Genomic DNA, 21078 nt, shown 5'->3' with positions numbered 1-21078 from the left:
GGAATCAAGAAGCCAGCTATAACATACAAAAAGATTTCTGCACCCCCTTCTATCATCTCCCCCTGACAACAGAACATCCCCTTCAAGGGATCAAAAAAGTCCTCCCTCTTGTTTTTTCTGGAAGTAAATGAGTCCTAGAAACACTGATCCTCCCCCAATGCTATTTCAGTGAGTACAAATCTTTTGATTGGCCTTGGATGAAGGTATTGTTCCTTTAACTGGTACCAAGCTCTTCATTCAGAGAAGCCACCAAGTGCCAGGACACATGAGCATCGGGCCCTGGCCCTGCCAGGCAAGTCTCAATGACAGATGAACATCCTTGCAGGGAGCCCCAGAGACCATCATACACATCCAAGTGCCACTCTAGAGGATGGAAGGCCACTTTCCTTATCCAGGCTCAAGCCCTTCTAAATGAAATGGGTATTGTGGCATATTAATTTTATTCAAGAGGAACTGAAAAGAAAACCCCAAGAAAGGAAAGAAGACAGAAGATGCTCTAGGATGATGCTTTTTAATTGTTATTTTTATATTTTTTAAAACAAATCAAACCATTAAAAACATTATAGACATGTGCTGAAACTTCCTGTACAACAAATATGAAAACAATAAAATTTGTACATCATTTCAAGATATTCAACAGTCACTTATTTGAAACACATCATTTTTCCCTTCTTAAGCAGGCCCCAAATGGGAAAAAGAGTAGAACAGAAATGCAGGAGATGTAATTTCCACACAGTAGAGCTTTCAGCCTGGAAAGTGGGTAGCTTTCGATAAGCAACAAGAGAAAACACTGACCAAAGAGACAGATCTTGGCAACTGTAACAGAGAACGTCAGAAGGCAGGGAAAAGTTATTTGCAGGAATTCAAGTCATCTTGACCAAGACAGATCCACAAGGTAGAGTATTACCTGTAATCCTCCTCTTCCTACAGAGATATCCTATGAGGCATGTCCTACTTATTCACATTGACACTATGGCCAACTTCATGTTTACAACATTTTAAGCCTTACCAACTTTTTCCACCTATACCTGGAATCAGCAGGTCACTTACTTCAAACTTCAGTCTCTTCTCACAATGAATCACTTTTGAGAAAACACATGCATCCGGTTGTATTAAAAATGGATACTCATTAGGTGATGACACAAGTGAGAATTTGGCGCCTGCTTCCAACTTCAAAACAATGGGACAGACACGTTTGTTTTCTGTAAGAGTATCTGGGCAGTGGTTAGGCAGAAACACATACCATTCTAGCTAGTTTTCTGATGTTCTGCTGCAATATAATGCAAACACATGATCTAGCGTAGAAGATTCATCTCCCTCTCTTCTGTGCTATACAAAACAAAGGCCTTCTAAAGCAAGAGAGCATTCACCACCCTAAGGCAGCAAATTCTTGGGAGACTTGGAATAATGAATACTGGCTCTATGCTCTGCACATGTGCAGTAATTAAAAGATTAAGAGATAAAAAAAAAATAATGTGACTGTAAGAGGCAGACTTTCTTCCCTCCCAGTTCCTTTGGAATGGTTTGGTTTGGTCCAAGTGGTTGGTTTGTCATCTGACAGCAGCTTAGGAAGAATGCCAGGTGAGAGATTGACTATGTGGACTGCCAGTTTGGATGGAGCTGGGCAGGATCATTAATGTTTGGTGGTTTTTTGTTTTTTTTTTTTCTTTTTCTTTTTTTAAAGTATTTCAGAGAGAGACAAAAAAATATTCAAGAACGTACAAGTGGCTGCTACAAAAAAAAAAAAAAACCAAACAAAAAAGCCGAAGCGCACTGTGGTTTGTCCTTCAGTTTTCCCCACACAGCACACCACAATTTCACACCAGGTTGTAAAAAATTCCTCTGGATCTCTGTAAAGTTACAGTTGTGCAACGGGAATTCCTATGTCTTCCTTCAGCTGACAGTGGATTCTTTGAGGTCGTCAGGTTCCACTGTAATGCCACATATACTCCTAGTATCTGTAGCTTTTTCTGACAACTCTGCTAAAACAAACAAAAAACCCCAAAAAAAGAAACAAACGAAAAAAAAGCAGCAGAATTCCAGGGACTGTGGTTATTAAACCTTCATAAGATTTTTACCACTTTATAGCTATTCTATAGCATAATTCATAAACTTCATATTCCTCTGCAATGCAACCAGTGCAATGATCCAAAGACCAAAAGACACACACTCCCAAGCTACTTAAGTCCTTCATTGGTAATGCCTTCATAAGTCTAACAGTTATGTACCAGCAAAATAAATCCAATCTAATCCCTGACTTGTAAAATCAGCAACTAGGCATTTTCGGCTTGTTTGTTCTGTTTTTAAAAGGACCAGTTAAAACAACAGCAGCAGTATATTGCAAATAATTATAAAACAATTACATTAGATCAATGAGATGCAGGCAGGTAAGATGTATCTCAGTTTTGAATAGCTAAAACAACTGAGAAATTGGTCTTTACAGCAGAATTTTGTGCAATCTGTTTTGGTAGAAACAGTAAAGCCAGTCAATCTGTTTTGGGAGTGCTTTGATACTTGGAACCTTAGTTCGACATTTTCACAGATTTATATATTTGAGGAAAAACAACAACAATGATAAAAAGACACCAACCTGAGTAAAACTCTATTAGAATAGAGCGATCATTATTCAGTAAATCATATATTGCACCTTTAAATAAATCATTATAAATTGTATAAAAACAGGAATATCAGCCAGGAACAGGGAGGAGCTATTCTGTCCTTCATACACACCCACACACACCCCTGCACACACATTCACATATTCACTTGCTCAGTTTTTTTTACTATAGTTAAAGCTCAGAGTGACAGACCACACTCCTTTTCCTCTAGCAGAGGCACCGAAACATTAAGGCAGGGGATATTTGTGGTGAAATGCAAAAACAAAGGTCACCTCCAAACTTCTGGAGAGTCCTGCCAACAGTGCAACTACAGTTAAGTTTGACATAAGCCTTATTTAAAAATCTGTGTTCTCATTAAGAGTTTCAGTACAAAAATAGAATCTCTGCTGTTTTTTTTTTCTAGAGTAGCAACTAGAAAAGGCACAATTTCCAAGTATAAATGTCCATTTGAAGGAGCTGTTCGTACTCCTTTTTTAAATAAAAGGAACACAGGAAAAAAAAATCACAGAGGCACATATCTATTAGCTAAGTAACCAGATACAGTAGATAAAATATGTTCCTGAAACTTATAATTAAATATATTAAAACAGCCCACAAGCCTGGTGTCTGTAAATGAAATCATATAAAATTGTAATAAAAAGCTTGTGTTATTATTTTAATATTTAAATTCTAGTTCACTGTTCATACTGCAAATGCTATTTCACCTATCAGCACTGTTAAATTCCCAAGAAAAAGTGAGATTCCTCTGTTAACTTTAAATTGTTTTGTTTGGGGTTGTTGTTTTTTTTTATTATCAACCTGCGTCTCCTGCCAGCATTGTGTTTTTCCTCCTGTAGATCACATCTTCGAATGCAGACAGAACTGGAGAAGTCAGACGTGAGACAATGCACACAATCTCAGAAAGCGTGAGTAGAACATCTCCTTTTCCTGTGCACAGATAACACCTCCTGGAGACACTGTGTTCCTTCCAGACTATGCATGGTAGCCATTGGCCTTCCCGAAGCCTGGCCCAGGTGTGAAATTTTCATAGATTGCCATTGCTGTCATGTTTTGGTAAATAAGATCGGTTTTCTTGTCTTTCTGGGATCTAATAATATCCATAACACACTGGTTTAGGAAGATGTATTGGTCCTGATGGAGGAAAAAGAAAAAGGGTAATGTCTTTCTAGAAAATACCTGATTTTGGAAGTAATTCTGCTCCTGAGTATAGGTTTTGGTTTCTGGATGCACTGCAGTGAATGTCATCACAGAGTATTTTTTAGAAGTTGTACGTATAGTTCATAGAAAATAGGGCTGGAAAGAACCTCATGACATCATCTGATCAACCCCCCCTAAAAAATTAGGGTCAAATTTACTGTCATGCCTAACACCCTCTTAACAGACTTTCATGAGACAGATTTTACAGCCTTTTCCAAAGCAGCTTGAGTTAACCCACACACCTTTTTGGATCAAAGCGATAATTTCAGTAGGAACATGTGTGTTCCTGTGGAACACAAAAGAAAAGATGCACACCGAGACCACTTGACTTGAGATAATTCTGGCTCACAGACAGAAAGATAAAACTCACATGGGCAAAACAAGCTGCAAAAAAACCCCCAACTTTTTCAGGATTTGATTCTTTCCAGCTGCAAATGCCAGTCCTACAAAGTACTCTAAAGAGATTGCTTGGACGTGCCACAGCCCCTGGCTGCAACTACTATTGTGGGAAGAGATGAAACAGGAAGGAGGGAAGGTAAACGAAGAACAATTTCAGATTGCTCCTTAATATCTCATCTTCCTGTAATTCTGAGCTACATCTTGAATCCACCTTTCCCGGACTGTTATGCACATTTGAAAAACACGCTGCTGACTGACAGACAGCCTTACCTCAGTTTGCACCATTAAAGGTCGATGCATGCGAAGATCATATACCACTCCATACACATCCACAGTATTCTCCATTTCGATCTGCTGAATCAGGCGGTCGATGGCAATGAACGTCCCTGTCCTCCCAACACCAGCACTGCAATGACACAGGGAAGCTTCTTACTGCTTCCTCTCAACCACCTGCTCACCGGTGGCCTGATGCAAAGCCAGTGAAGCTAGTAAGATGCTTTCTATTATTTCAGTGGCACAGGTATTACGAGTCTCCGCAGTCCAGAGGGGTGGTTCTTACCATCACCAAGAAGGAGGGAGGACATGCTTCTGGGCTTCCCAGCCTTCCACTTGCACAAGATTACATATAAAAGCATCTGAAAAGCCAACTTTTTCAGCTAAATTTTGCAGGCTAGGAGAGACAATCTGTTCTAATGAAATTTTGTATTATGTACTTTACTACCTGCATAGCATTGCTACATCTCTGAACCACAAGGCAAAGGTTTTAATTCATCACAGTGAATAGCCCATGTCCTTAAGCAGAGACTTATTTTTTCATGTTTTCTTTTTTAATCACACTGAAAAAGAACTGTTCTTTAAAAAGCCACAAGATAAAAGTGTGTCTAACACAAACACGTTCCTCCTACCTGCAGTGCACCAGAGTAGGAGAGTCGATTGGATTTTGACTGCTGTACTCATGAACAAGGTGTCTAAAGTTGATGAGAAGGTCTGTTGTCTCTGGCACTCCGTGATCTGGCCAGGAAGTGAAATGGAACTGGCGCACTGTGTGGCTCTCCGTTGTGTTGGACTAGAGGAATACACATTAAAAACAGAAGAAAACTGGCTTCAGCAGAGCAACAGTAGGGCTTCCTGCCGTACGTACTGGGCAAAGCTCAGCTTCACTAAAGACGCCTGTTACAAACTGTGCAGCAATTTGGTCAATGATATTTCAGTTTCCCTCTTCCTTCTGCTCTGGTTAAGAATACTTTGAAATAATTTCCTTTTACTTTTCACTTTAGTCCAAGATCATCTCTGCTGCACTATATTTGCTGGCAGAGATGGGGCTAAGTTCAGTCTCGCAGGTATTACACCTATCTGCATAAGCACAAGTTTTGGTGCAAGTCTCAGGGAAACATGAGCTGCAGGATCACTGATGGGGCAATCAGTAATTCCCATTAGCAGGATGGATTTTGCTGGCAGATCTCTTTCTGCCACAGGGAGGGTCTTACAACTCATTGCCACCTCTGGGTATGTTACTAACACACTTGTGGGAAGCCAGGGCATATGAACAAATGCATATACATAAATATCACAGAAATCTTGTTGCCACTAAGTAGCATGAAAGGTTTTAAATCAGACTTTTCACAGAAAGCAGACCAATACATTCAAAGCCTCAAATTGAACCTTTTGCCTCAGATCACTTTGAATTTGATTAAGTTTTAGTGAAATGATTATATTCTGTCACTCCTGTGTTGCTTGACATGTGAAGTCACAGTGATAGGACAAACCACTTCTACAGGTATTTATACACCAAGAGCTAACAGCCAAGGGGGTACTCACCTTTTCTACAGTGAAGTCCCTTATTGTCCACTCTGGAAGGTCAATCTCTGAGACCTTTGTCACAATGATGTCACCATAGTTCTTGGATTGGTTGTCTGGCCAGTACTGCTCACATTTTGTCTAAGAAGAGAGTTACAAGCTTAGACACATTACACACAGCAATGGAGCAACTGACTGTTAGTTTTAAATAACATGCCACCTGAAGCAGGGCTAGAAAGCATGTCACCCTTCCCAATGACCTATCTCAAGGCAGGAGAAGCTCTACCAAAATCGTTCTTTAGGGAAAAGAACCCACCCTTAAAGATGGCAATTCCAAAACCCTCCCGAGACAATCTATTCTGGTAGTCAGTGGATATAAAAATGGGAAAAAGCTAAAAAAATTTGGCTTATTTACTTTAGGAAACAGTCTTCCAGTAAGCAGATGGTTGTTAAAAGAAAGTAGTCAGCCTCCAGCCTACTAGAGTAACAACAAAATTAAAAGAGATTGAACCATCCTCAAGAGACAGTTCAGTTTTAATAAAAACATACCCGGGCTTGTTCAACACATTTTGTCAACATAACAATGGAGTAGATATTCTTTTCCCAAATCATGCGCCAGAAGTCTTCTATAGTATTGGGTAAAGGACCCTGTGCAGCAATAAATGCCTTCTTTGAATTATAGCCCTAAGAAGAAAAAAAAACCAAAATAAATACATATACACACACACACGTGCATCAATGAGACCTAAAAAGCCAATTTTAAACATCAGTACGATCTGTTAAGCCTACATCACAAAAATACGCATTACATTTCATTTCAACTAATGAAGCAACTTACAGGCATATAGTTTGCATTAATATAATCATCAGTTGGAGAGCTTTGATCTGAAAGTTTAACACGAGAAATATCATCTGCAGAAAGAAAAAAAGGAAAAGAAAATTATGAATTTTAGAACTAGAACCTTTCAGGAAGATACTGCTTATCTAATGCATGGTTTCTAAATAAAAGGTGTTTTAGAACAATGTGCATTTTAAGGGTAAGAATATAACTTTAGGAATCATAAATAGCAGTAGTTTAGAATTTTTATAATGAAAACCTTCAGAAAAATGAGTGGCCAGGATAAATTTTTTTTTAAAACATGGTTTGGTTTTGCCTATTTATATATTTTTAATCCAACATGAAATTCACTATAGTTTTAATTACTGGAAAAAAAATAGGCAATTTGTCTCCTGTTGCCATTGCAGCTATTGTTTTTCCTCCAGAGCATCCCTAAGTACTCAGCACTGTTCATCTTCCAATTCCTTCTTACACTCTGCTATGTTGGGGTGCCCACAAACAGCCTAGCAGGGCTTAGGCTCTTAAGTTTGTCTGCAAAGCTGGGCAGCAGGGTCTTAATTCTCATAGCTCTGCACATCTGTCTGTAGTCAACTGTTAACCTCTTGGGTTTTTGTTTTGTGTTTTTTTCCAATCTGGACCGCAAATTTCTCACAAATGGAAAATTAAAATTAGTTAATTAAGGGAAAGTTCTTTAAGGAGCTTTCTTGAGGGAAGGATTGGGAACTTTAGGGAACATTCTTGAGGGAAAGCTCTTTACATTTGCTTATACACTGATGTTTGGAAAGCAGCAGCCCAAATGCTTTTGTTTGGAAACTGATGACATTAATCCCTCTCTGAAACCTCTGGGTACTATTAAAGCCAGATTGGCCAAACCCAAGAGGTTTCACCTAAAATCTCAACCAGTAGAAGATGCAAAACCTAAGAGAGTAACTCACAAGGTAAGACGTTGTTGTATCTATTTTTTCCCCTGTTCTCAGCAAGTTCAGCAGCAAATTTGGGCTGATGAACACCAGCAGACTTGAGTTCCTACAATAAAAAAGGGATTTGTGAGCACCTGGTCCTGGTTTAGTAATCATACAGAAACACATGACTGAAACAGAGAAATACTCCAAACACTCTTGGCCTTTGCTGTAAAAGTAGGCATGTTAAACTGGGATAAATGACAATAAAAATCAGCTTTCTACAGAGTGGGAGGGTGACAGTGGCAAACCTGATAGAGAAGGGATTAATACAGACTGTAGGAATGGTTTAAAACCCAGAGACAGGCTTTGTATGTACCTTATAACAATTGAGCTTTAGCACATTTCATAGGAAAACAGTTATGGTCACTAAGCAAATCATAGTTGTTTCTGATTGCTCCTTCAAGCTATTTACAGGTGTGGTTTGCGAATCACACCTACACATTAAAAAAGTCACTGATACTAGCAAGAGACCTGTCTTCTTGTGTAGAAAAACAAAAACAACAAAAAAAAAAAGTGCAGAGAAGTTAAATAGCTTTCCCTAGGCTAACTCTGTAGTGTGACTAGGGCAAGGACTCAGGAGATCCTGTCTCTGGTGAGAGCTCTGAGCAGCAGGCCATGCTATAAGCTCACAGGGAGAGATAATAGTTCGGGATGTGAAGTATTTCTCATGCACTTCAACTAAATTTGGAGCTGAATCAGGGGAGGGAAGGCTTACATATGTGGCTTAATAATCTCTATAATAAAGGTCCCTTCTCTTCCCCTTCAGTAAGCCTCGCATATGCTCCACAGGAAAGCTAATTTGCCTTTCCAAAAATATTTGTCATGAAGCTTGCTCCACTGAGGGCACATACCTCATACTCTTCAGCAAAACCACAGTTGGAATCAGCTTGCTGCTTCTTAAAGTAGGACTCAAAGTTCTCCACTTTAATCATTTTTGATCTACAATGAGAAAAGCCATGTATTGGTAACTGGTATTAGGTAAATAAACCATGAATTCAGTTAATGTGTTAGAAAGTATGCTTTACTTACTTCTTGACTCTTCAGGGGAGGGTGGGGGGAAGAAAAAAAGGTTGATTAGACACATGCAGCTGTATTTTTCACTATGTGAATCTAAGAATGAAAGCATGACTGTTAGTAGCAGCCACAAAACTGCGTTTACAGGGGACAGGATATCAAGCATGGCATTTAACTGATCTCTTAAACCAAGGACAGAATAGCACATCCTTCAGGAGAAGAATATTGCAGAAGGTGTCAGTCAGCTGCTTCTGCACTCCTATCACATCGGCCCCATTCCCTGGTGTATTTTATCTCAACTACCAAAGTCTATGCAGGTGGGACTCCATGTGATGCTCCAGCTGTGCCTTTCCATCAGCACAAAAATTGGTGCAAGAACCAATAATGTGATTCAGTTGCACCACCTGGGACTTCTAATATATTCGGTTACCCTCCCATGGCCAGCTTTTACAATCTCAACATTATCCGAATTAATGGCTCAGCACAAAGTAGTCATAAAGCAAAAGAAAATTCAGGCCACAGTGCATAATTTTGCCTCTGTGCACTTTATCAACAATTCAGATTGTTGCCTCGATGTGCACGGAAGCCTGCGTTTCATTCAAACATCCTAAACTACGTGGAGCATTTGTTTGTCTAATAACGATTCATGAAGTGAGCACTCAAATCCCTGTGGATTGATCATTATGATTATTTTTAGTCTGTAGGCCTGGAGTCTTTAAACTCCACAATGAATTAATTCTGCAAAATTCTATATAAAACTGCACAGAAAATGAGTATCAGGGTTCAGAATAAGTTTTGCAAACACCACTTGAGCTCAGAAAACAATGTGTGAAAGAATATGGACTTACTTAATTGGCGAAAAGGACACTTCAGTATTTCTTTTGTCTTTCCTGTAAGGTGAAAAAAACCAACACAATAGGTTCACAATAGAATTTAATGGAATGCATATGACATTTCTGACGACAGCTATTTCCTGTGCCTGTTCAGAACAATTTCTTTTAAAGCATCTCATTCTGTGCAAAAAAACTCCCCGAGGCAAACCTTACATCTGGAGTAAGAGCAAAATACTTCATCCTTCATTCAGTGATGTTGTGCAATGGGACTGTTTCTTTCTTTTGGAACCAGAGTACAACGCTTGAACACAAAGCACATCGTTTGGCGGAAGACGTATATCTGAGGGATCTGCATTGCCAGCTAGCATCTCAGGAGAATTGCTACTAATCGCAGAATCCCTACAGTAAGTGTTCAGCAGTGATGTGCCAATGGTACTGAATGTGGTAGGTGAATGAAAATAAGCGTTCCTAGCTTTAAAGGAAGCTCTTCTCATTAGTGTCCACAGCTATCGACATGCTTGTAAAAATAACAGCAGTTAATCAAAGAAACTAATAGAACTGGACTAAGGGCCCTAAAGCTAACTCTTTAGAAAGGATGTACAGCATGTTAAGAAGCAGGAAAAAGCCTTGGTGGACTCTTAAATCCCAGATTATTTGGAAAAGATTGGAAATGGAGAGACCAGCTCAAACCCTAAGCAACTCATCAGCTTCTGGAAACTCCAGAATGGAAGTTTCATTTGATAGGCCATCAAACAATTAAAAAGTGTGATTAATGGATAATTGAAAATAAAACCACTTAAGATACAATTATATATGTCTTTTAGCACAATAATTTGTGATGTTTGCTTATTTCTGACTGAATTACTTGATCAGCATGCATGAATTCAGAAGAGCTAAACAAAACAATTCTTAGCTCATTAGTTTGTAACTATGGAGTTGAACAGTCGTTTAACTAGCTTGATACATCAACTCCAATCTGTAACATACAAAAAAGATGTTTAATAGAATGTATTTTAAAGCATCATGACAGAAGTGTATAAAATAGAAAGACAGGCCTTTTTTAAGAGAAAGTTACAGAAGTGAAACACTGGTGTTCCTCATCACAACAAACACAATAATGAACACACATTACCTTCTCCTTCTCCAGAATATGAAAGTCCCGATAGCGGCTACAGCCAATAGAGCTAAAAGGCATCCAATGACAGCTCCAGCAATAACCCCTGATAAAAGAGAATGAGCACTACTCGTTACTGATTTACCTCTTGGTAATGATCTAACTAAACCAACATTCTACAAGAGAACCTCACAAGTGACAGAGCACACTCCACCCTACTAAACATCTTTTCTTTACTCTGTCCTTTGGCAGTACCAGTATTGAAAGCTCGTTAAGAATAATAAACCAAGGATGATAAACTAATAAAAAATTGGGATCAAAGGACCACTATTTGCATTCCAATACACCCGCTTCTAATTTACCAGAACTATTAGAACATCAGCTGCTTTCTACTACTTGTTTCTGTACCAAAGTCTCAGTGCACCATCCACTCCCTTTTAGCATGCCATGAGTAGCACAGCTTTTGGTTACTTCCACGGTGGAAATCATACATGGAAAAAGAGGTCACCCAGAGAACTATCAAGGTATGAATTTACAGAGCAGTGTCACTGCAAAGCTAGAAAGAAACAGTCCATCACAGAGAAACGAACAAGTGTGTCCTGGTTTTGGCTGGCATACAGTTTATTTTCTTCCTCACAGCTAGTAGTGCTGTGTTTTGGATTTAGGATGAGAATAATGTTGATAACGCACTGATGTTTTGGTTGCGGCTAGGGAATGTTTACACCAAGTCAAGGCCTTCTTGGCTTCTCACCCCACCAGCACCCACCAGCAAGTAGGCTGGGGGTGCACAAGAAGCTGGGAAGGGACACAGCCAGAACAGCTGACCCAAACCAGCCAAAGGGATATACCATACCACATGACATCATGCTCAGTATATGACTTGGGGGAAGCTAGCTGGGGGCTGGGACCGCAGCTTGGGAACTAGCTGAGCATTGGTGGTCTGCAGATGGTGAGCAACTGTGCTCTGCATCACTTGTTTTGTATATTCTTTTATCATTATTATCATTATTATTCTCCTCTTCCTTTTCTGTCTTATTAAACTGTGTTTATCTCAACCCACAAATTTTATTTCTCTTTTTCCCCAATTCTCTCCCCCATCCCACTGTAGGGAGGAGTGAGCAAATGGCTGTGTGGTTGTTTTAGCTGCCTGTCAAGTTAAACCACAACAGTGTGTTTTGCTATTATGAAACTTGCCCTAATCAAGGAATCTCCACACACCGCGTATGTGCAAAGCTGCCAGTTCTATATTTGACATTAACTATACCTGGATCCTGGGGTAGCAAAACCGCCTCAGAACAGGGTGAAAATGATACATAACTCTCTTCCGCTGCAATGATGTTGGCCATAGTAAAGGTTATATTAGTGAAACCTGCAACACTGGCCCTGTTGATAGGGGAAAAGAAAAAAAGAAAATGGGTACATGGTTCTAACAGCCTTAAGCAAGATCCGTAACCTTTTCATTAGATGATCTTTTAGATTTCAGCTGCAGCAAAATTAACCAAACAGAGGTTTGAGATAAATACCTGTATGAATGAAGTGGAATCAATGGTCCATTTTCGTAGCCATGCATTGTGTTTCCCTTGCCTACATTTACGATGTTTGTATGATTCTGAGAATGGAGGGACGGTGATTTTGCCTGCTCTGTATCTATGATGTATGTTACATAGGTGTCTGTCATCTTCTTCTCAAAATCTTTGTACGTGTTGTTCAATTTAAACTTCAAAGCCTTACAACCTTCAGGAAAAAACAAGGATATACATGGTATACATCATTCACTGATTTTCTATCAATCGGCGCAGTGGCTGCGATGGTAATACAGTGCATCACAATAACCACAGTTGTCATTACTCCAAAAATACTGCCTGAAATGAAAGGCTGAGTGCAACAGGCAATCTGAGAAATCTGTTCTACTACAGTATGATTTACTGAACTAACTCCCTGCTCCCCAGTGTTACTTGTTTTAATCTCCTTTTGATTTTATTTCTACCATGTATAGTAGAGCTTCTCTGTACAGGTACACATGCACTCTGTAAACTATCATATATAGCGAGTACAATGCAAATAGTGTAGAAAAAGTCAACTGCTATTTGGCAACATTGTGCTACCCAAACAGCACCAAGCCTCCTTCGGGGTGACACTAAACTCATCCTGACCTATACTTCCTTGCTGTGTCTTACAACAAGTCTCACACCTAAACCCTAAGAAAAGAGTTAATTTCTGCCTTCTCTTGATATAGACGAGCATCGGACAAAACAGTGATCAGAACAGCTTCTCTTCCAGAAGACTAAGAAGAACGGGCTACCACAGCCAAACAGTGACCAACAGGACACCATCTGCAGAACAGCACTGCTCTACAGTGTCTGTCACTAGAAGGTGAACCCTAGAAACTTGAGACAGATTATACAGTTGAGGCATGCGCGATCTAAGAGGTAATGAACAAGCTCAAATTACCAGTTGTCCAGCAACTCAAGAGCAAGCAAACTGATGTAAATATTCCAAGTGTTGCAGGAGGAAGAAGAATTTTGCTCATTTGACTTGTCCTGGTTTCAGCTGGGACAGAGTTAGTTTTCACCAGAAGCTGAGATGGGACACAGCCAGGACAGGTGACCCAAACTAGTGAAAAGGGGTGTTCCATACTGTATGACATCATGCTCAGCATAAAAGGGGGGCTAGTCGGGGAGGGGCGGGACAGCTCTGGGACAGTCTGAGTGTGGGCTGAGTGTCTGGTTGGTCATCCGGTCAGTAAATTGCATTGTGTATCACCCATTTTGTATATTCTAAGTACTGCTGTTGTTATTTTCCTCTCCCTTTTGTGTCCCAGTAAACTGTCCTTATCCCAGCCCACGAGTTTTACCTTTTTCCTCTGATTCTCCTCCCCATCCTGCCCAGGAGGGAGGAGTGAGTGAGCAGCTATGGTGCTCAGCTGCCGGCTGGGGCTAAACCACTGAAGTTCACATGCATTGCTGTCTACTGACAAAGAGTAGAGAGCTCTTTACAAAGAGCTAAAAAGTTCCTTCTAAAAGCAGATACAGTATTGAATTCACCTTTAAAAAGGAGAAACCTTGCAGGTGCTCTGAAAGGTGAAAAAGCTACAGTAAGTTTCCTAGAGTTGTGTAGATAAGGTTTGATCTGCCAGCAGCAAGCTGGTGACTCACTGCCACCAGCAGCAAAGCTCTCAACAGCTATAACTGTGCAGGAACAGGGTGCAAGACAGCTCTTCTAAAGCACTAGTTTGGTTACATTAAAGGCAGCTGAGGTTGCAGTTAACTCTTAGAAATGGATGTTCAATACTATCTGAGAGACATTATATGTCCTGCCTGGTCCCTAGTTTCCATTCCAAAAGGATGTACACCCCAGGTTATATCTGCAGCTCCTTTTGGATATCACCCTAGGACATCTCAAACAGCCTCAGACACCATTGCTTACACAACTGAATAAAGTCCCCTCTGTCTATCTTAAAGGTAATGAGAAACACATCTCAAAGATATTCATGCTATTTCAACGCTACAAAGCTGAAGCGATGCTTGGCCATAAGGATGGTTTTATGCTCCTACCAAAACACTCAGACTCTATATTGGTGCTGGGTTAACAGTTGGACTTGATCTTAAAGGTCTTTTCCAACCAAAATGATTCTATGATTCTATATTATAAATACAGGCGATCTTCCTTATTTCTCTCAATCATATCTTGAAAGTCGTCTTTCTTGAATACCTTGCAGTCAAAACCACACAGAAGAACGCACTGAATCTCATCAAGACTAAACAGGACTGGCTGAAGGTACAAGCAGAGCTGTTGCTGCTTGCAAAAGATTGACATTCAAATCACTAACTCTGGGGCAGCTGAGTAGGCATGTGAAAAACAGGAATTTTCTGCAGTCATATACTACATTAAATATATATATGGGCATTTCTTGGAGATATCTTCTGAAGAAAGATCTACAGTCAAACTGCTGGGAGATGAATTTGCAGTGTTAAGACAAAAGATAAGCCTGAATGTCAAATCCCACTTGGGGGAAACGATCTCCATCAACTGCTTTATTCTTCCAGTGCACTGGCAGAAATGAAGTTCAATTAGAACCTACACTGCAAAGGTAAGTTCCTTAATTGTATGATTTATCTCTAGACATTCACCAGTTAAAAAAAAATCTTTTTTAAAAGATCTTACTGCAGCAATCTTCCAGCTGAAGAAGGGAGGGGGGAAAAACATCCCACATTCCAAAGCTGCTTATATTAGTAGCTCTGACAATTATTCTGGGAAGAAAAAAAAAGGATACTACACAATCTTGTGGGAGGAATCACTAGCACATGAACATGGCAACAGCACAGTGGCAATACAGATGAGACTTATGTACAAGGATAAGTCAGGCTGGAAAAGGCTGCGTAACAACAGTGGCTTTCTGAAAACAAGGAGTGATCTGACTTCAAGCAAGCAAGGTGTTTGCCTCATGATTTTTGAAAGGTGACTGAAAACACTGAGTCAGCTTTTTCTTTATCCATTTAACACCTATTTAGAATTTAAAACATAATGCTGTCTGATAAATTGTTTCACATAGCTACAAGATAATATCATAACATCTTACCTTGTTCTTCTGTTGTGATCATTACTGCATAAGCTTTTAATGGTCCATTCACTGACTCAAAATCAGGGAATTCAACAGACAACGAGCTGTGACTGACTGCCTTGACTAAAGGAGCTTTGCTTGGAGCAGGTGGGTCTATAAGCAGAAATATTTTAAAGTACCTTAATGACTGATAAAGAAAAATTTTCCAAACAAGAAAATGCTGTAATACTGATACCACTCATATAATGCATATTTATTGTGCATCACATTAGACTTTACATTAATATAGTGTTTTATTCATAATCTGTAGGCTTATAGTGTACTGCATATCAAGTTTGGTATTCTGCAATCACATGAAGTTAATATTTTGGTCCTATGAATAGATTTCGTTCTCAAATCTTAATGCTTACCAGTAATGCTCGTAGTACACATTTTCTGCACTGAAGAGCTTTCAGAACTATTTGAAAGAGTTACAATAGTAACATTGTAGGTGCTGAAATAACCTAAAGAGGCTGATCTAAAAGTTTCCTCTGAGCCTTCTTTCACGCAGGATGGAGCCTGTTCTTCTATTGCCCATGTATCATTACATATTTTAATTCTGAAGCCAGAATTGTTACCAGAAGGACATTCCCACTTCAGCATTACATAAGACTCCTTGGCCACTGGGTCACACTGAAATGAATTCACTGAGGCAGGAGCTGCCAAAAAAAAGAAAAAAAATAGGAGTAAGAAATCAAGTATCATAGTAAATAGAAAAAGCTGTCTATTTGTAAGTTCTGTGTATAAATGTTTGTAAAACCTCAGTATTCCTCTCCACTTTTAAAAATATGAAACTGCCTAGAAGGACTTGCTGCCCTATGAGGAAGAGAAGTATTTAGCACACTAAGTACACAGACCTCTTCTGTGCTAACTCCTCTGCAGGCAGGTTTACTGAGAAAAATTTAGGTTGAGCATCGGTCCAGATCAGCAAAGTTTTCAAAATACTGTTCAACCATTGAATATACTACTCTAAGGACACTTTCAGAGTAGTATGTAGATTGACACTAACTCCCTGTATATTTATGTAAAACTCTCAGTGGCCAACAAATAGGAAAACCAGTATCAGCTCCCTGCGTTAAGAGCACAGCAGCAGCCATCCTTAAGAGCAGCAACTACATGTCAGCTTGTGCAAGAGTCATATAAAACACAATATAAAAATCACAACCTTATGATCAGATACAAAAAGGTATTTAAAAAGATAGTGTAGCAGTAACATTGAGAGGAGAGGTCCCTCTGAACTAAACATCTTATAAAACTTGGCCTTCAAGACTGATACTCTTTTAACTTAAAACAGCAAATTTATTTCCTCTCTTGATAAAGTATCTGGTACTTCCAAATATAGGGTAAAAGACTTAGGGATTAAATTATTTTGTTATTAAAAAGGAGTATTATTTTAAGAAACTAAGGAGAAGCAGAATTGTGTACCAGAAGAAACAGATTTAGTTAAAAGATAGAGGTGAGTGACTGGGACTTATTTCCTATGCATTTTATAAATACTTCTTTTCCTTCAGTAACACTGACAGCTCCTCCTACAAATACGATGAAATTATAGAGGTTCAGGGTTTGTTTATGTAATAACAGCTCTGGTGACACTGGACATGTGGTGTCTAGCAGAGGAACCATGACTTTGGATCTTTATCTTGTAGGTGTAGCTAGAAGAAGTATCACCTGTGCTCCATGGGAAAAATCAGAGACCAGCATACTCTGCCCAGACATGGAAAACAGAGCTGGGGGCTGTGAAAGTCGAGATGAGACTTCATCAATGCTCACAAATGTTTGCAGACAAACACCGACAGAAAAAGCACAGGTACAGTAACACTATCATGTTTTGGACAAACTGAGCATTACGAGTAGCCAAGCAGCACTTTCACAGTACCAGAGACTCTCTTAAATGGGTTCATCCTGAGGCACCTCTGGGAAACCTCACCGAGGAGCTCTGAGACAGATTCACTTCACCCCAGTTAAAACAGGACGAAATGAAGGAAAGGACACAGCAGCACATATTCACAACAAGGGGGAAAACGGTCACAGTGCCTAGCAAGAAGAACACCTTGACCTTCTCTTTGCTGTAGAGCTGAGCAGACGAGTGTGGCTGAGCACCACACAGCACAGTGCTGCCCACAGCCCAGCTGTGGCCACAGGCCCCCTCCACTAGGGGAAGTCCCACAGGCACACAATGCACTCTGTGAGGGAACCCTTCAAAATAAGGGCCCAAGAGGCTCATCCACAAAGAAGAGAAGGCAACAAAACCTCCCACAGAATCCCCTTCCACATATTAGCATCGCTGACTGTGGGTAGGTCGTGTGTAGTACTTGTCTGAAACAACACAAGTATTTCAAGTATTACAGTATTCTGTATTTCAACCCATGGGCAGGTAGGAAGAACCCTGTGCTGCACAGCAAAACAGGGCCCCACCAGAACAGGGCTGCAAGAAACTGTGACTTACTTGTATACAGGCTTATGGACACCCCTTCGCCTTCTGTCTGACCATCAGCTGCTACTGCAAACACTGTGAAATTATACAATGTCCCAGGTATCAATTCAGTAATTTTGACTTCGGTGACACTGGACGTCAGGTTCCTAACAAAGATACCATTTACAACCTCTATCCTGTACGTGTACGAGTTGGAAGCAGTGTCGTTCACCACCCATGTTAAGTTGACAGAATTCTTGCCAACGTATTCTGCCTTGAGATCAATAACTGCACTGGGCTCTGTGAAAGGCAAGACAACAATCTGTCAGCTGCAAGAACATCTGCTCACATACATGGACAGAAGAAGTAGTGGTGTGCCTGTGTTTCGTTCTCTTCACATCACTTATCATTCAGAGTGCAGGAGCACCCCAGCATCATCCCCAGATGCTCCTGGAGGCTTTTTCAGCAATGGGCAGCTAAGAGAAAAATGAGGAAGAGGCATCTCGAGTATGATACAACTTCCTTTCACATTCAAAAGAACAAGCAGAGGTCACCACAGTTTTGCTCAGAAATACAGACAGGTGGACAGGAAAGATACAATGTGGCAGGTGAATGTAGACAAAGAAGATGGTAGTGTATCTGTGCACAGCAAAAAGTAAGGAACATCAAATATCACTGGAAGAGGAACAGAGGTGATGACCCTGGCATCCTGCTCCTTTGCCACCCTTCATGCCCTGAGCTCACTCCTGAGCTAGCACTGTCTAAAGTTCACTCTCCTGCCACAGCCCAATCACAGCCACAGGCCCCCAAATCACTAACACTCCATGGGCACAACAGGCTCTCTGTGTGGGAGCCCTTTAAAATAAGGCTGAGACCCCCATCCTTCAAGAAGCGAAGGCAGCAAAACTGCCCACACAAATCCCAGGCCAGGGAGGCAGGTTCACGGGAAGAGTTCCTACATTGTGTCACAGGAGTTGGTAACCACCTTCAACAACCGCTGTTTTTGAGGGGTTTTGTTTTACTTTCTTTTTAAAAAAAGGCCATGTCTCTTCCACACGAACCTTCCTGACTGTAGGTAGGCAAAGCACAGCACCTCTGCCTGCAACAATATTAAATTTCAACCCTTAGGCAGGTAGGCAGAGTGCTGTGCTGCACAGCAAAATACAGGTCACCAGAAACTGAGCTGCAAGAAACTGTGACTTACTTGTATACTGGCTTATGGACACTCCTTCGCCTTCTGTCTCACCACTGTTTGTTATCGCAAACACTGTGAAATTATACATCGTCCCAGGGATTAACTCGGTAATTTCTACTTCGGTGACGTTGGACGTCAGGTTCCAAACAGAGGTATCATTTACAACCTCTATCCTGTACGTGTAGGAGCTGGAAGCAGCATCGCTCACTGCCCACGTTAACTTGACAGAATTCTCGCCAACATATTCTGCCTTGAGATTAAGAACTGCACTGGGCTCTGTGAAAGGCAAGACAACAATCTGTCAGTTGCAAGAACACCTGGTCACATACATGGACAGAAGAAACACAGGCACACCACTACTTCATTCGCTTCACATCGCTTATCGTTCAGAGTGCGGGAGCACCCCAACATCATCCCCAGATGCTCCTGGAGGCTTTTGCGTCAATGGCTGGGTAACAGAAAAACAAGAAAGAGGTATCTCAAGTGTGATTCATCTTACTTTCAAATTCAAAAGCAGGCGCACAGGTAATCATGGGTGCCAGCACTCCCAGGGTTTACCCTGGCTATCAAGAGAGTTGGGCAGGAAGGAGTAAAGAGTAGAGGGGAGAGATGGTGGTATATCTGTGCACAGCAAAAGGTAAGGAACATCAGATATCACTGGAAGAGGAACAGAGGTGATGACCCAGGCACTCTGCTCCTCCTCCAACCCTCATGCCCTGAGCTCACTCCTAAGGCAGAGATCCTCTTCATAACAGGGCAAGCAGCCATTACAGTCAGGCAGCACAGGAGAGACTTTCGGGAATCAACTGGAAAGGCAGAAGCACACAGGTACATTTCAGGACAACACAAAATGACAAGAATAGGCATCTGCTTCCTTTCAAATACACCCTGTGGAATGACCAGGCTGGGACACAGCTTTGCAGGACAGCTCCAAAATGGTCCCTCCAACACCACATGTCAAGACTTTTGATACTCAACACAGCAAGGTGCTGGATGGCCAAAGCAGTTCTCCTGAACTAGCATTGCCTAAATCTATCTCTCCTGCTGCAGCCTAATGGCACCTATGGGCCCCTAAATCACAAAAGTTCCCTGGTGCAATATGCTCTGTGTAAGAACCCCTTAAAATAAGGGTCTGAGGCTCAACATCCTCTAGGAAAAGAAACCAAGATCTTTCCCAAATTTAGAAGACAGAGGTTCTCAGGGAAAAATCTCCTCTTAGTTTTGTCAGCCTTGGAGACAAACTTCACCAACAGCTTTCTATCAGGCCAATGCTGCTTCTGCACTTTAACATCCCATGATTAGCAGATTGGCCAGCTCCAGGACCAAAACATCACCTCTGCCTGCAACAGTACTAAATTAAAACCCTCAGGCAGGTGGGCAGAGCCCTGTGTCGCACCCACCAGAAACAGGGCTGCAAGATACTGTGACTTACTTGTATACAGGCTTATGGACACCCCTTCGCTTTCCGTCTGACCATCAGCCGCTACTGCAAACACTGTGAAATTATACAATGTCCCAGGTATCAACTCAGTAATTTCAACTTCGGTGACACTGGACGTCAGGTTCCGAACATTTACAACCTCTATCCTGTATGTGTAGGAGTTGGAAGCAGCGTTGTTCACCACCCATGTTAGGTTGACAGAAGTCATACCAACATATTCCGCCTTGAGAGCAAAAACTGAGCTGGGCTCTGTGAAAGGCAAGACAACAAACTATCAAGACAGAGAAAGAGAAGGAGGAGGAGGAGAAGGAGGAGGAGGAGGAGAAGGAGGAGGAGGAGGAGAAGGAGGAGGAGGAGGAGAAGGAGGAGGAGGAGGAGAAGGAGGAGGAGGAGGAGAAGGAGGAGGAGGAGGAGAAGGAGGAGGAGGAGGAGAAGGAGGAGGAGGAGGAGAAGGAGGAGGAGGAGGAGAAGGAGAAGGAGGAGGAGAAGGAGAAGGAGGAGGAGAAGGAGGAGGAGGAGGAGAAGGAGGAGGAGGAGGAGAAGGAGGAGGAGGAGGAGAAGGAGAAGGAGGAGGAGAAGGAGAAGGAGGAGGAGAAGGAGAAGGAGAAGGAGGAGGAGAAGGAGAAGGAGAAGGAGAAGGAGAAGGAGAAGGAGGAG

The 21078-nt window shown here is 41.1% G+C and overlaps 1 protein-coding gene across 6 annotated transcripts in view; it reads right to left on the bottom strand.

The window, feature by feature from the left end:
• Positions 1-494: 494 nt before the first annotated feature.
• Positions 495-21078, bottom strand: part of PTPRJ (protein tyrosine phosphatase receptor type J) — a 78639-nt gene continuing 58055 nt past the window's right edge. For 2 of the 6 annotated variants that reach the window (XM_054826721.1, XM_054826717.1), the window contains 17 exons: positions 20413-20670; positions 18990-19256; positions 17819-18085; positions 15744-16031; positions 15352-15486; positions 12296-12506; positions 12037-12155; positions 10791-10878; positions 9674-9715; positions 8663-8750; positions 7785-7875; positions 6850-6923; positions 6561-6695; positions 6033-6152; positions 5120-5280; positions 4485-4620; positions 495-3749 (listed from right to left, as the gene is read on the bottom strand). In XM_054826721.1, coding sequence (XP_054682696.1) covers positions 3591-3749; positions 4485-4620; positions 5120-5280; positions 6033-6152; positions 6561-6695; positions 6850-6923; positions 7785-7875; positions 8663-8750; positions 9674-9715; positions 10791-10878; positions 12037-12155; positions 12296-12506; positions 15352-15486; positions 15744-16031; positions 17819-18085; positions 18990-19256; positions 20413-20670 — 2639 coding nt within the window. In that variant the 3' untranslated portion in view covers positions 495-3590. The remainder of the gene's footprint in view (positions 3750-4484; positions 4621-5119; positions 5281-6032; positions 6153-6560; positions 6696-6849; positions 6924-7784; positions 7876-8662; positions 8751-9673; positions 9716-10790; positions 10879-12036; positions 12156-12295; positions 12507-15351; positions 15487-15743; positions 16032-17818; positions 18086-18989; positions 19257-20412; positions 20671-21078) is intronic. The other 4 variants (XM_054826720.1, XM_054826719.1, XM_054826718.1 and 1 more) reach the window with 4 other exon arrangements.

The sequence above is a fragment of the Grus americana genome, chromosome 5 (assembly GCF_028858705.1).
Source record: "Grus americana isolate bGruAme1 chromosome 5, bGruAme1.mat, whole genome shotgun sequence".
NCBI lineage: Eukaryota > Metazoa > Chordata > Aves > Gruiformes > Gruidae > Grus > Grus americana.
The sequence above is the reverse complement of the archived record's forward strand: the minus strand, read 5'-3'. Positions and strand labels throughout refer to the sequence as shown.